Below are 14,841 nucleotides of genomic sequence, written 5' to 3' on the forward strand. Positions count from 1 at the left end.
GGCAGTGGGGAAAGGAGAATGGGTAGTGGACATATGGGGCAACACATCTTGAACTCACTTTACTACAAGGTGAGTAACCTTTCGTTCTTTGAGGAGTGATTGTCCCTGTGTTGTGCATGTCAGGTGACTCACAAGTGGTGTTTCTTGAAGGAAGCAGATGCCTGGAGTCCTATGACACAACAGATTGCAGAATTGCCCTGCGTAGAGAGGCATCAGAAGCAGCCGCTTGCACTAGTGCATAGTATCTAGTATAGGCATGTATGGAACTCCAAGTTGCCGCTCTGCAGATGTCCGTAATAGAGACCTCTCTAAGGCCTTGTCTACACTACGAGAGTAGTTCGATTTTACTTGCATCGAATTTTTGTAATCGATATTGCAAAGTCGAACGTGTGTGTCCACACTAAGGACAGTAATTCGACTTTGTGCGTCCACACTAACGGAGAAAGCGTCGACATTCGAAGCGGTGCACTGTGGTCAGCTATCCCACAGTTCCCGCAGTCCCCTCTGCCCATTGGAATTCTGGGTGTAGCCGGCAATGCCTTCTGGGTAACAAAATGAGTCGAGGGTGCTTTTGGGAAACTGTCGTCATCCGTCCATCACTCCCGCCCTCCCTCCCTGAAAGCGCCGGCGGGAAAACAGTTCGCGCGCTTTTCCAGTCATTGACAGCGCGGACGCCACTGTACTCCGAGCATGGAGCCCGCTGCGACCATCGCTGCAGTTGTGGCCGCTCTCAACGTCTCGCAGCTTATCATAAAGGTTTCCCTGAGGCAGATGCAGAAAAGTCAGGCGAGGAGGCTACGGCACCGCGGTGATGTCCTGAAGTCTGAGAGTAGCACAGACCTGTCAGAAAGCAGGCGACCCAGCGCCGAGGACATCACAGTGGCAATGGGTCATGTTGATGCCGTGGAACGGCGATTCTGGGCACGGGAAACAAGCACTGAGTGGTGGGACCGCATAGTGCTGCAGGTCTGGGATGAATCCCAGTGGCTGCGAAACTTTCGCATGCGGAAGGGAACTTTCCTGGAACTTTGTGAGTTGCTGTCCCCTGCCCTGAAGCGCAGTGACACCCGGTTGCGAGCTGCACTGAGTGTACAGAAGCGAGTGGCCATAGCCCTCTGGAAGCTTGCAACGCCAGACAGCTACCGGTCAGTCGCGAACCAGTTTGGGGTGGGCAAATCTACCGTGGGGGTTGTTGTGATGCAAGTAGCGAAGGCAATCGTTGATGTACTGCTGCCAAAGGTAGTGACCCTGGGAAACGTGGAGGCGATCATAGATGGTTTCGCAGCGATGGGATTCCCAAACTGCGGTGGGGCCATAGATGGAACTCACATCCCTATCCTGGCACCGGACCACCAGGCCACCCAGTACATTAACCGAAAGGGCTACTTTTCCATGGTGCTGCAAGCACTGGTGGACCACAGGGGACGTTTTACCAACATCTACGTGGGATGGCCAGGCAAGGTTCATGACGCTCGTGTTTTCAGGAACTCTGGTCTGTTTAGACGTCTGCAACAAGGTATTTACTTCCCGGACCACAAAATAACTGTTGGGGATGTGGAGATGCCTATAGTCACCCTCGGGGACCCAGCCTACCCGCTAATGCCCTGGCTCATGAAGCCCTATACTGGCGCCCTGGACACTGAAAAAGAACTCTTCAACTACCGGCTGAGCAAGTGCAGAATGGTGGTGGAGTGTGCTTTTGGCCGTCTCAAGGGGAGATGGAGAAGCTTACTGACTCGCTGTGATCTCAGCGAAACCAATATCCCCATTGTTATAGCAGCTTGCTGTGTGCTCCACAATCTCTGTGAGAGCAAGGGGGAGACCTTTATGGCGGGGTGGGAGGTTGAGGAAAATAGCCTGGCTGGTGATTACTCACAGCCAGACAGCCGGGCGATTAGAAGAGACCAGCGGGAAGCGCTGTGCATCCGGGAGGCTTTGAAAGCAAAGTTCCTGAGTGAGCAGGGTAACCTGTGACTTTATAGTTTGTGTACTGAGAAGCTAAACCTGCCCCCGTTTCTTTACCCAGGTAATGTTGACTATCCTATCCAGTTACATACCCCCTTCACCCCCCCTCCAACACACGTGTCGAAATAAAAATAGTTCTACTTTGTTAAAGCACACCGTATTCTTTAAAACTGTTTTCGCAGGAATTTTTTAAAACTGGGACGCAGACTGTGGTGCGGAGCGGGTGTAGTGTTGTGACGCGAATGCAGCTTCTAAACTCAAGGATTGACAGGCTCCGCTGCGGTGGGATGCTTGTTTCAACGGAGCCTGTCAACCCTCCTGATCGGGACTGTGTGTATGGGGGGTCTATTTGACTTTGTGGCAGGGGGAGGACGGTTACAGATCCCATGCTGTGTGGCTCTGTGATCCTGCCTAAGGACCGGCGCTTAAGATCTGTAACTGCCCTCCCCCGCCACAAAGTCACAGAGCAACCCCCCCCCCCCAACATTACATCAAAACAACCTCCCAGACTAACCGGGGTAACTAGTCACTGCATCACTGCACTGTGTATGTGCCCTGCTGCTGTGCCTGCCCCCGACTATGTACCCTGCCAAAGGAGACTGTCCTGTCCAATTACCAACCCCCTTTCCCCTCCTCCTCCAAAAGAACATGATTGAAACAGTAGTTAACAGAAACGAATTTTTTATTATCAACTACACATGGCATTGGGAGGTGAAACTTGGACGTGGGCTTCTGTCAGGCGGGAAGGAAAGAACTTTTCAAATTTTGGGAAATGAGAGCCTTCTGCTACTAGAGCTCTCTGCAGGGGTGGAGTGAGACTTAGCAGGGACTCTGCCGCCTCTCCTTCTTTGCACTTTGGGTGAGGTGGGTATGGGACTTGGTGGCGGGGGAGGGCGGTTAGAGATGGACTGCAGCGGGGCTCTGTCCTCCTGCCTCCGTTCCTGCAGAACATCCACAAGGCGCCGGAGCGTGTCCGTTTGCTCCCTCAGTAATCCAAGCAGCCTTTGAGTCGCCTGCTGGTCTTCCTGCCGCCACCTCTCCTCCCGATCCATGTTGGCTTGGTGCATTCGTGTCAAGTTCTCCCGCCACTGGGTCTGCTGTGCTGCCTGGGCTTGGGAACAGGCCATAAGCTCAGAGAACATGTCCTCCCGTGTCCTCTTCTTCCTACGCCTAATCCGCGCTAGCCTCTGGGAGTGTGATTCCAGGCTAGGTTGTGAGACAGTCGCAGACGGGGCTGTGGAAATGGGAAAAAGGGAGTGAATTCCTAAGAAAGATAAATGTAGTTGTGAACAAAGAACATAGTCTTTCTCTGTGAACAAGACCATGCACAGCACCTTTCACATGCGCACTCAGCACAAGGTCGAATTCTCGGCCTTCGCATTCAGTGCCTGGGGTCTTGAACAGCACATTTGAGAAGCAAGGCAGCACAACGGAATTTCTGTTGCAGGCAGACATGGTAAGCCGTACACTTGTGGCAGTTTAAAACTTTTATATTACCACTGGCCTCATTTCACATTTAAATCAATGTCAGTCCCTGCTGCCAGCAATCCGGCAAGCGGGAACTCTGCCCCTGTCCCACCCCCTCGCGGCTGTCCCCGGGAACGATCCCTTTCGGCTGCCCCTCTCCCGCCTCCACCGCGTGGCTGCAAACCAGCGGTTACAGTTCTGTAAAGGAACGGGAAAGCAGTCCCAACACTAACATTCCCCTACCTAATTAAAAGCAGGTCACCATGGCCGACATCACCCTGATGAGGATCTCCGAGAGCGACAAAGAGAGAATGCTCCGGGAAAGCCTCCAAAGACCAGGGCCGTATGCCGCCCTGCTGTGCAGAGCAATGATCCCGGAGTACTTGATAATCTCGTGGCGCGGCAACGTGTCGTACTTCGGAGGACCCAATAAGGCCGCTCTCCCCAAGAACCTCATGCAACGGCTTTCAAGTTACCTCCAGGAGAGCTTCATCGAGATGTCCCAGGAGGATTACTGCTCTATCCCCGGACACATAGACCGCATTTTACTGTAGCTGCAGTAGCAGGGAATAAACAGTAGAGCGGCTTGTGCAGGACAATCACTGAAAACCGGACATTGCTAGATTTCTTTTCAAAACTTGCACTGCCCCTTACTAAACCGTTAAGCGCCTAGGGCACACTAATCATGAACAACCCATTCTTTTAATTGTTAATATTCCTGTTTTGTTAAAAATAAATGTTTAGATGTTTACAACACTTACTGGCTGATCCTTCACCAGATTCTGTGTCCGAGGTAACGGCTGGGGACGCTTCGTAGGGGATCTCTGTAAGGGTGATGAAGAGATCCTGGCTGTCGGGGAAATCAGCGTTGTGAGAGCTGCCGACTGCCTCGCCCTCCTCATCTCCTTCCTCATCTTCCCCGTCCCCTAACATGTCCGAGGAACCGGCCGTGGACAGTATCCCATCCTCAGAGTCCACGGTCACTGGTGGGGTAGTGGTGGCGGCCGCACCGAGGATGGAATGCAGTGCCTCGTAGAAACGGGATGTCTGGGGATGGGATCCGGAGCGTCCGTTTGCCTCTTTGGTCTTCTGGTAGCCTTGTCTCAGCTCCTTGATTTTCACGCGGCACTGCGTTGCATCCCGGCTGTATCCTCTCTCTGCCATGTCTTTAGAGATCTTCTCGTAGATCTTTGCATTCCTTCTTTTGGATCGCAGCTCGGAAAGCACGGACTCATCGCCCCACACAGCGATGAGATCCAAGACTTCACGATCAGTCCATGCTGGGGCTCTCTTTCTATTCACAGACTGCACGGCCATCACTGCTGGAGAGCTCTGCATCGTTGCCAGTGCTGCTGTGCTCGCCACGATGTCCAGACAGGAAATGAGATTCAAACTGGCCAGACAGGAAAAGGAATTCAAATTCAAATTTTCCCGGGGCTTTTCCTGTGTGGCTGGTCAGAGCATCCGAGCTCGCACTGCTGTCCAGAGCGTCAACAGAGTGGTGCACTGTGGGATAGCTCCCGGAGCTATTAGCGTCGATTTCCATCCACACCTAGCCTAATTCGACATGGCCATGTCGAATTTAGCGCTACTCCCCTCGTCGGGGAGGAGTACAGAAGTCGAATTAAAGAGACCTCTATGTCGAACTAAATAGCATCGCAGTGTGGACGGGTGCAGGGTTAATTCGATGTAACGGCGCTAACTTCGACATAAACGCCTAGTGTAGACCAGGCCTAAGGGAAGCTACCCATGCTGCCTGAGCAAAAGTTGACTGCATTTGCACGTGGCTATCAACGAGACATTGTTCATCTTGTAGCAGAAGTAGGATGCACACTGAGATGCATTTCAATAGCCTCCGTGAGGAGATGGCCTCTCCTTTCATACGTTCCATGAATGAGACCGAGCCTAAGGAACTTCTGAAATGATTTCATTCTTTGCAGGTTAAAGGCAAGAGACTTACACATGTCAAGTGAATGCCGTGCCGAATCTTCCCAGCTACATTGAGGCATATGGTAAATCACAGGTAGATGGATACTTTGGCTGATATGGAAGTGATATGAAACAAATCCCTAAAGCTACCTATAAAATGTTTTAAAACTATTTACAGAGAGAAGCTGAGACAGTCAATACAAGCACCGAAGCTGACCATGGTTGTCCAGCAGCCCCTTGTATTCCCTCAGGGCAGGGCAAGGGCACATGTGCATACCACACAGACACTACTAAAGAGGTTCTCTGGTCCTGAGTACATGGAGTGAATGCACAACCTGAAGTGCTTTGCACATAGAAACAATCACTCCAAGAAAAACCTACTTTATTAAGAAAACAGAATATACGGCAGATGTACTAATGTTGTTTTAAGTCTGGTGGTGGTAAATCCACATTTCACTTTATTCTTCAAATATATTGTATTCTGAGGAGCACCCTGCTGAAATAATGCAACTAGTTGGGAGTCCCTCTATTTTGGTCCATATAACTCCACACACTTTAGAACCACTGATGTTCTGCTGTGTAAGTTTTAGGGCACAATGTTAAAAGTCTATGTGAAAGGTCCCCCACTCTTGAATGCTAAGGCTCTTTAGGGCTGGGGCCAGGGGATGGCTGGCAGATCTGCTCCTATACACACCCTCTGACCCTTCAGCTGCTTCCTTCCCAATAAGTAAGGACACAGAGTCCACTCCATTGGTTACGGGGAAGACACTTCAATGGGGCAACATTGAATTCCCTGGTGCCCACCAGCATTATCCTGGCAGAGTGGTAAGAAGATCATTTGGGCCTTACTGCATACCTCTTAGAATACGTGTTTAATAGTGCTATAAATGAAGAGCCACATTCTGAGAGCCTTCCTTGCAGCAAGTAGTAACTTACTCCACAAGTACTCCCCTCCCCATTGACATCAATGAGATTACTCAGGTAATAAGTGGCTACTCATCATGAGAAAGGGTATCAGAATCTGGCCCCAAAGAAATACTTCAGGCCTCCTACTCCATGCCTTATTGAGTAGCCTATACCAAATGGATTAATCATTGTACAATTACACCTTAAATGAAGAGCATAGTTTTATAGTTGATATCACTATACATTGTTCAGCATCTTTAGTACTTGGGTTTTTGCAATGACTGACATGTGGTCTTCCATGATATTACAGATCTTAAGAAATTGCTGTGGGATATTTTCCCAAATCTCTTGTGTATCTTCCCTTCCAGGGCGGCTCCAGCAAGTGCATGCCTGGGGTGGCAAGCCGCGGTGGCAATTCGGCGGCGGGTACGCTGAAGGCACGGGACCGGCAGATCACCCGCAGAAATGCCGCCGAATCCACGTGACCAGCAGACCGCCCACAGGCGTGCCGCCAAAGGCCGCCTGACTGCCATGCTTGGGGCAGCAAAAAACATAGAGCCGCCCCTGCTTCCCTTTACCCTCTCAACCTTCCTGGAGTGTCTTTGTCATCTTTACGTGCCTAAGTACATTTGTGTCTGGAGTGCAGGCTGTCCAAGTGATGATCCTTTGTGTGTGTATTTGTTACTTTACTGCTTCTGTTTGACAGCTCTGGAGACTGGTATCCCGTATTTACCACTGAACAGGTACAGCAGAGTGAGTGGCAGTACCAGCATGCTCATACTGCCCTGCCAATGGGCCTGAGCTCTGATCCACAGGGGCTATCTCCACGAGAGAGAGGTTAGTTCATATTGAGTACTCCTTCATACTCTTTGAGATGAGGCTGCCACGTAGGGCCGGTGGTGGTGGTGTGGTTTATGATGTGGAAGCTTTCACACTGGGAATTGAACCACGGGATTGAAGCGAAGCTCATTGAAAGTTACTGAAAAAACTCCAGAGGGCTTTGGATCAGGCCCTAAAACTGCCAAGCTCATTTCACAGAGCAAGCCTTGATTTTAAGGGTTGCCGCCTCCTCTTTGTTGTTCAGGAAAGTTTTAACTACTTTACCAGTGTGCATGGTGTCATCATTATATGTGAGGGAAAATACGAGGCCAACAAAATTATCTCCTGATGGCACTGCACAGTATATTAGGATTTGTTTATGCTTTTAAGGATTATGGGTCCATTCAATTTTAGTTAGTTTCTCTTGAATTAGTTTCTTTGAGGTGCAGCCTCAGATATTCCTAGAGCCTTCATCATGTTTTTCAGTTTTTATGGACAATATTTTAGGGGGAGGTTGTACAGACTAACCAGCTGAGTCAGCAGATGTGGGAGGTGTAACAAATGCAAGGGTGTGCTCCTCTCCCAGGAGAGCAACTTCATGCATGCTGTTGTGATGGCAGCTGAAGCTAGAGTGCATGGAGTAAAAGAGCCGGTGCTACAGCCAGAGATGAGATCAGGAAGGTCCTGTGAAGTGAAAGATGGAAAAGAAAGGACGCACCATATTAGCCACCTATACACAGAGTCAGCACTGGCCCTGGGGATGGTGTGTGTGCATATGCCAAATTACCACCCACCCCCTCTTTCTTAATGATTAAACACCAGGGTGCCTGGGGAGTGGGAGGAAAGACGGGGTCTGAAGCAGCAAATCTTCATCATACTTACTATAAGTTGTGCCCAGCTGCAGCTTCTTCTCCCTCCAGGTGGGACAGGATGGAATAACGGCATCTCTCTCCACTACTGTGTGGTGGCACATTCCCATTCTTTTCTTTGAGGTACAATGAACCTGGCCAGCCTCTACCCCTCTTCCTCCTCTCTCCATGATGGCCAACCCACCACACATCCTTCTCCAGTGGCTGCAAGTGCAAGGGGATGGGGTGGCTGCAAGTATGGCTGGCCAGATTGAGTAGAGAGGCTGAAATCTCAGACAAAAGTGAGACCAATGGACAGGTGTGTGGATCGAAGTTTTGACAATGGGAATGGGGCAGGCAGACTGCTCAGGCAGTGGGCTGGGCCAGTAAACAGGAGCTAAAGGAAGCATGGTTCTGAGGTGGCGGGAGGGGACCAGCCCCGGGGTGGAGGAGTTAGACTTTATGGGGGTGGGAAGCAGAACAGATGGTCAAGCAGGAATGGAAGGCAAGGCGCACAGGTAGCACTGACCATGCAGCTCCTGAGCTAGGTCTCAGGAGGGCTATGAAATCTGGAGAAAAGTCATAACCTCTCCCTCTCATTTCTTACCCTCAGCAGAGGACTTATTCTTGCAGATCCCAGCTCATTACTCTCATGTAATCCTGGATGGGGCCCTTGAGCACAGCTAAAGAAAGGTAATTTTTCAGAAGTTGGAGGAGAGGGGCAAGGAAGAGCTGTGATGAATTGATGTTATGATCAGATAACTGGGGTGTGGAAACTGATAAAGCTATTGGATAACATTGAAAACAACAAGGAAATATGTTCTTTTAATTGAGTCCTATTCCTACATTTAACATAGCATCCTGGCAACATAGAGGAGACTTAAGAGATGGAGGGAATAAATTGTAGTCCTGAATCTTTGAGCCAAACTGAGCTGTGGGGACTGGGAAAGGGAGCTTACCCTCTACTACTTTGTTTTTCCTATACTAATATTGTCTGTCCCGATGTGGAAGGGGTGGGGGAGTCCATGTTCTTTCTCCTCCACAGGCAGATCACTGATAATACTCTAGGGTGGGTAGGTTGATGTTGCTAAAGAGTGAGTACCATCCATCCTCAAACTGTACAGACTGTGCCAAGGTTCAAATGACCATGGAGTTAGAAAACATAGTTGACTATATGGTTAACGAATCAAGTGGGTCCCTCTTGCCTCCCTCCCCTCCTAAGCCTGGACCTGATTTGTTGGGGCTCTGGGAGGTTCTGAAAGGACAGCAGCAGTAACAGGAAGCAGATTTTACCATTCCCTGTCTGCTCTTGCTCCTGTAATGTCACAGCTAGGGAGCCAAGCTGCTGCCTACAGGACCAGAAGAGAAAGTTAGGAAATACCCTTACAGAGAAATCCTATAGAAAACTATTAAGTTTCTGTAAGTTCTTTGCACTGTCCTATAAAATGTACTAGAGAATTATAAATATGCTATAGAATTCTACAGATTGGTTAAGAAACCCTATAGAAAGGATCTCTTGTCTGTATTAAATTCTGTTGGTTTTAGAGTAATTTTAAACCTTATTAACTTTCTATAGAACCTTCTTGCCTTTGTCCCTATTAAATTCTATAGACACTTTCCATAAGGATTACAAAATATGGTAATATTGTCCTTAAATCAACTAAAATGGGTTTATAAAGACCAAGTTTAGTCTCCTAGGTCACCAATAATGGCCTCTGAGCAAACATTTATGGAAGAGCCATACTTTTAAAAGCCAGTTAATAAATAACTAGCAAATAACTTTTAGTGATATTTGTTTAAGGCCCATATGCTCCTTCTCTGTGAGTAGATAGAACAGGGATCCTGGCTGGGTGTGCATGGACAGGAGGAATGCCTCCCGAACTGCATCATTCCCCTTACCCTGCAGAAGCCCCTTATCAGATATCTTACAAAGTTTCAGCCCTGCAGCGTGATGGAGCATACCCAGGGAACTGCCACTCTGCTACATCAGCCTGAGGGAATTTAGAGGGTAAGTGAACGCTGGCTCCAGGAAGCCATTTCAGGAGCAATGGCTGGTGGAACTGTGGGTCCATCAGGGGCAGGAAAGAGTCATGAGCTCCTACAGCAGTGCAGAGGCATGGGGCCTATGCAGAGATGGCTAGAGATCTGGGGTTCCAGAGAGCTGAACCCCATTCAACGTCCATGATGTGTAAGGGAGAAGCAGAGGCAGCCTTCCCCAAAGGAGTGATCAGATAAAGAATGGTGGAGTGTCCAGTCCTGATGATGAGAGTACCTGTGCGGATACCCCCAGACTACCTGATTTATCTGTCTTTTTGCCTAATGCTCCTGTTGCGGGGGCTCCCACTTCATGGTGGGGGCCTTTGGCTGAGGCTGCTTACAGCCTAGGCATTCCATTGAACATCTCAGAAACCTTTTGTCTAGAATAGAGTGGGGAGACCAGTCAGCTGGCTGTGATATAGTTATAATAAACAGCTCTCATGCTGTTAATTAAATGCCTCAACTCTATGGCAGCTATTTTTTCCTTCCCCTACTTAAACCAACCAAGTGGTTTTATTCAATTACCTAAAAGGTTAGTGGGCTCTGGTAGCTTAGAATAGGTCCATTATGGATCTGTATGTTATATTTATCTAACAGATTGGTCACAGATTAAAAACTTTTAATTCATAGGTGTGATATCACTAAAAGCAAGTAATTTGCAGGTATAGTGTTCTCTGTGTGAACGGCAATGTCTACTGAAGAAATGCAAGCAAAGATTTTCAAAAGCAGGGGCCTAAAGTTAGCCTCCTCCATCTGTATCTAGGTATCTGGCTAAGTGACTGGCAGGATTTCCAGCAGTGCTCCCAATGAAATCATATATATTTATAAATTAAGACAATGGGAGTTTCTGGGTATCAGAACTTTTGAAAATCTTGCGACTTACAAATGAGTTCTTTAAGGGCCTGGTCCAAAGCCCATTGAAGTCAGTGGAAGTCTTTCCATTGATTTCAATGGTCTCTTGCTCAGGCCCTAACAGTCAAACATTAGGCACCCATTTTTGATATTTGGCAGTGCAATTCTCCCTCTCACTTCAGCACAGGTGTGACTTTAATTTCACTGAAGAGTTGGAGAATCCTAGTAAATACCCTGGCATTCTTTTTATCATTTTGGTTTCTAGGGAACTTTTTGGAGTCTTGTAGGACATTTTTCTTTTAATTAAAACTCACATTTTCCATGCAAAATATAATTTAAGGACAACCCCCCCCAAAAAAAAAACCCATGTACATGTCTTTTTCAGAGTAAATGGATGCCTGTGCAATGCCAACATGAAGGATTCTTGTTTTAAGTCAATCCTCCCCCTGCTTCTAGGTGTACTTGAATTTCTAGGTCTACCCTTGTTTGAATAAAATACAAAAATGTGCAAACCCAAATCAATCTTGCAAAACTGTACGCAAGAGGACTGGGAAAACAAGCATTGGCACTGCACAAAAATACACCAAGACTTCAACAGCACTGTACAGACAGCTCCAAGGGCTAGGTATGGGTCATTACTGCAGGCTGATATGCAGATGTCAGTCAGACCACACACATCCCCCTAAACAGGACCGGCAGGTGACTTTGGTGGGCTTGGGAAGAGCCACTGTGAGAGATGCTAAAATAAATACCCCCAGCCAGCACTCTCTAAGTTGCCCTTCCACCCTGTATGGAGCAGAGCAGGGATCAATAGGGAGGCAGTTTCTAAGAGCCCCCCATGTAGTTAGCGGTGTCCTCTCTTTGCATCCCTGCAGCTCTCAGACCCCAGGGAATGAGGGGTTGATTTTTAACTTGGGGGGTGGGGGGGTCAGCTGCGGACAGCTGTTTTGCAGTGGAGTTCTCCCTCTCCCCCCGGTGGCTCGGCCTCTGCCCTTCCTCTCACCTGGGCCCATGCGCGCGAGCGCAGGGCGTGTCTCCCTGCGGGCTCCTCTTTGGAAAACCTCCCGCCCCTAGTCAGGCGGGGGGCGGCAGGCAGAGCGGCCGGCGCGCTGCAGGGACCGCAGGCGGGCAAAGCGCTCCAGCCGCCGCCGGGAGTTGGGCGAGTTCTCTCCCCCAGCAGCACCATGGACAGCAGCCCCTTGGAGCAGCTGGACGCCGCCGGCTTCCTGGACATCTGGCAGCGCTTCGACGCCGACGGTGCGGGAGGTTTGCTCGCGCGGGGAAACTTGGCGCGGGAAGGGAGCGAGCCGGGCGCCGCTGGTTTGGGGGCGCTGAGTGTCGGGCGAGGCAAGGGGTCCCGGGACTGGGAGGACGGGTCCCTGTGGCTGGGCGTGGGGTATCTTTCGGCACCTGGTGGCTGTGTATGCGGGACTCCCCCTGTGATGTAGCTGGGGCGTGGTGCCCCTGAGTGCGGCCCTAGGTGTGCATGCCCTGTGCTTGTGTGATGCACGTGAGTGTGGTGCCTGAGTCTATGTAACATGTGGCTGGGGCTTCATATATGTCTGAGACTTACCACGTACTTCTGTGTTTGCCAGCTGTGGCAGATGTTGCCTGCGCCCCGGATAGCCCGCAAGCAGGCTGATAGCGTTAACACCGTGCAGCAAAAATCAGGACAAATGTTCTCTTTGCGCACCAACGATGGTTTTTTTGTTTTGTTTTTTTTTTAAATCAAGTACTTACTGAGCATCCACCAACACTAAGTAGCTGAATCAGTCCTTCCAGGAAATCCTGAATTTCACAGGGTTGACCTTATCTACATAAGGGAAATTTTTTTTTTAACAATAAATATCCCTTGCAGAGAATGCACTCAGAGCACAAAATATTTGTCTACTCTGTTACTGCTACTGCTTCTTTTTTTCCTTTTGGCCAAGATCTTTACAATATAATAAAGAAAAATTAAAAATATGAAAATGCTAAGAATTTGAATTAAATATAACAACTTCCAACTTTAAGTGATGTGCCATAAGATAGGAAGGATGAATAGACTTATTTAGGAATAAAGAGAACATTGCTCCAACTTGGCACAGTGTCTATAAACATAAAAATGGTTCTATAGTACCTAAGTTGTGCTTAGAGTTAGAGCAATAATTATGTCTGTTCAATCATGTATGTTTTAATTGTATTTAGACAATGGTTACATAGAGGGGAAGGAGCTTGATAATTTTTTTCATCATCTACTGAAGAAACTGGGCACATCTGTAAGTACTTACCAAATTCCATGCATGTGAAGACAATTACGTTTAAAAAGGTTTTGTACTCTTTGCTCTGTGACTGATAGTTTCCTTAGTGAGACCAAAGATAAAGGGTTTTATTTTCTCCTAGCAACAACAGGTGCTAGGAGAAACAGGTGCAATAACTCTACCAGTATTAGAACTGTTTATTTTCAGTCCAACATCTGTTACTCACTCCAAGGTTATAATTTTGGCACAAACCAAATCTCCTCTTTGAAAGCTTGGAGGAAAATCCATTTAGATGAATAAAAATGGAACTGAAATTCTTTAATACAGAATTTAGTCTTGGAGGGGAAAGTAGCAAGTATTTATGCTTGATTCAAAACAGTGCTGATTTGTTAATATGATCATTGACTTTGGAAATAAAATTACCATAGAACTCTTCCTGCATTAATTTTAACCAGTGCTTATGAAGAGTTATGCCTTCATTCTTAAAAGTGGTTAAAGGATAAACATAGGAGTCAAACATATTGCTCATAAGATCAAGACTTGTGTATCTTTGTTTGGTTTGGGTTGGGGTTTTTTTTTTTAGCTCTATTTCATACTATTTATCAGTGCTTCTCATCTTATGCTGTCCACAAATCAAAATGTACAAAAAGTTTTCTGCTAAAATCTCCCTTTCCCACTTATCTTCAGTTCATACTTTGCCTTTGAATGTCACTATATGCCAGAGAGAACTACTGCCACTGAATAAATCTGTCCTAGAATTTGTACAAAGATTACATTAAAAAAAGTATGTTTTCACTACAGGGTCAAATACAAGAAAAAAAAAGTCAGCATCTCTTTAAATAGAAGAAATGGACACAAAGCAAATACATGTGATGTGAAGCAACTCCATTAAATAAAAACAGATAATAAGACAGGAAAAACAGGCTAGTTAAATCTGAACAGATTTCTGACTACAACGTACAAAATTAAGAATGGGGGTCTTACATACTCCAGTTTGTAATTATTCTAAACAAAAAGGAACTGTTGTTTCATTTGCAAAAAGAATAGTTTTATTATGAAATATTGCTGGCATGTATAGAAAAGTCTATTTAGAATTTAGATATAAATTGCATAAAGACAGAGAGGATTCAGAGATGAGGAATGAGAATGATTATGGATATAGAAAAATTCATATGAAGAGAGGTTGAAAAGACTGTGATTATTAATTTTAAAAAGGAGATAAAATTGGAAGCTTCTATTCTCCCTGCTTCATAACACAAGATAAAAGGGCACTGAATTAAACTGAAAGGTGGCGTATTCAAAACTGATAAAAGTGTTATTTCACACAATGCAGATTGTGACTAGAACTCATTGCCATAGGATGTTATCAAGACCAAGAACCTAGCAATATTCAAAGAGGGATCAACATTTATATAGATAAGACTATCTAGATTTATAACAACGCTAAAGAAAGTATTGGAAGGGATATGAGACTTCAAGCTTTGGGGTTTAAGCCAACCTTTAATTATGAGGTGTTAGGAGAAGAATTTCATAGTGCAGATTATCTGATGTTTGCCTGCTGTGGGGTTTCTTGCACCGTCTTCTGAAATGTCTAGTGCTGGCCACTGTAGTACTGGACTAGATGGGCCACGAGACTGCTGCAGTACATCAAGTCCTATGTTCCCGTGATCACACACAGAGGTCTATGTGAAGTCTGTTTCATGACATGAAATAGGGCATTACATACCAAAACAGTAGTGCACAGAACCCAGTGTGTACAGGGTTCATAATGGAACATA

The 14,841-nt window shown here is 47.1% G+C and overlaps 2 protein-coding genes across 2 annotated transcripts in view; one reads left to right on the forward strand and one right to left on the reverse strand.

The window, feature by feature from the left end:
• Positions 1–2,629: 2,629 nt before the first annotated feature.
• Positions 2,630–4,770, reverse strand: LOC135981656 (uncharacterized). The gene is made up of 2 exons (XM_065585101.1): positions 4,194–4,770; positions 2,630–3,199 (listed from the first exon to the last, which is right to left on the reverse strand). Exons 1-2 carry the CDS (start codon positions 4,768–4,770, stop codon positions 2,724–2,726), a joined length of 1,053 nt encoding a protein of 350 aa, XP_065441173.1. The 3' UTR covers positions 2,630–2,723.
• A 7,002-nt stretch (positions 4,771–11,772) lies between these two features.
• SCGN (secretagogin, EF-hand calcium binding protein) overlaps positions 11,773–14,841 on the forward strand; it is a 47,121-nt gene continuing 44,052 nt past the window's right edge. The window contains exons 1-2 of the mRNA XM_005281422.4: positions 11,773–12,080; positions 13,011–13,081. Of these exons, the coding sequence (XP_005281479.1) occupies positions 12,008–12,080; positions 13,011–13,081 (144 nt within the window). The 5' untranslated portion in view covers positions 11,773–12,007. The remainder of the gene's footprint in view (positions 12,081–13,010; positions 13,082–14,841) is intronic.

Source organism: Chrysemys picta, chromosome 2 (assembly GCF_011386835.1).
Source record: "Chrysemys picta bellii isolate R12L10 chromosome 2, ASM1138683v2, whole genome shotgun sequence".
Classification (NCBI taxonomy): Eukaryota; Metazoa; Chordata; order Testudines; family Emydidae; genus Chrysemys; species Chrysemys picta.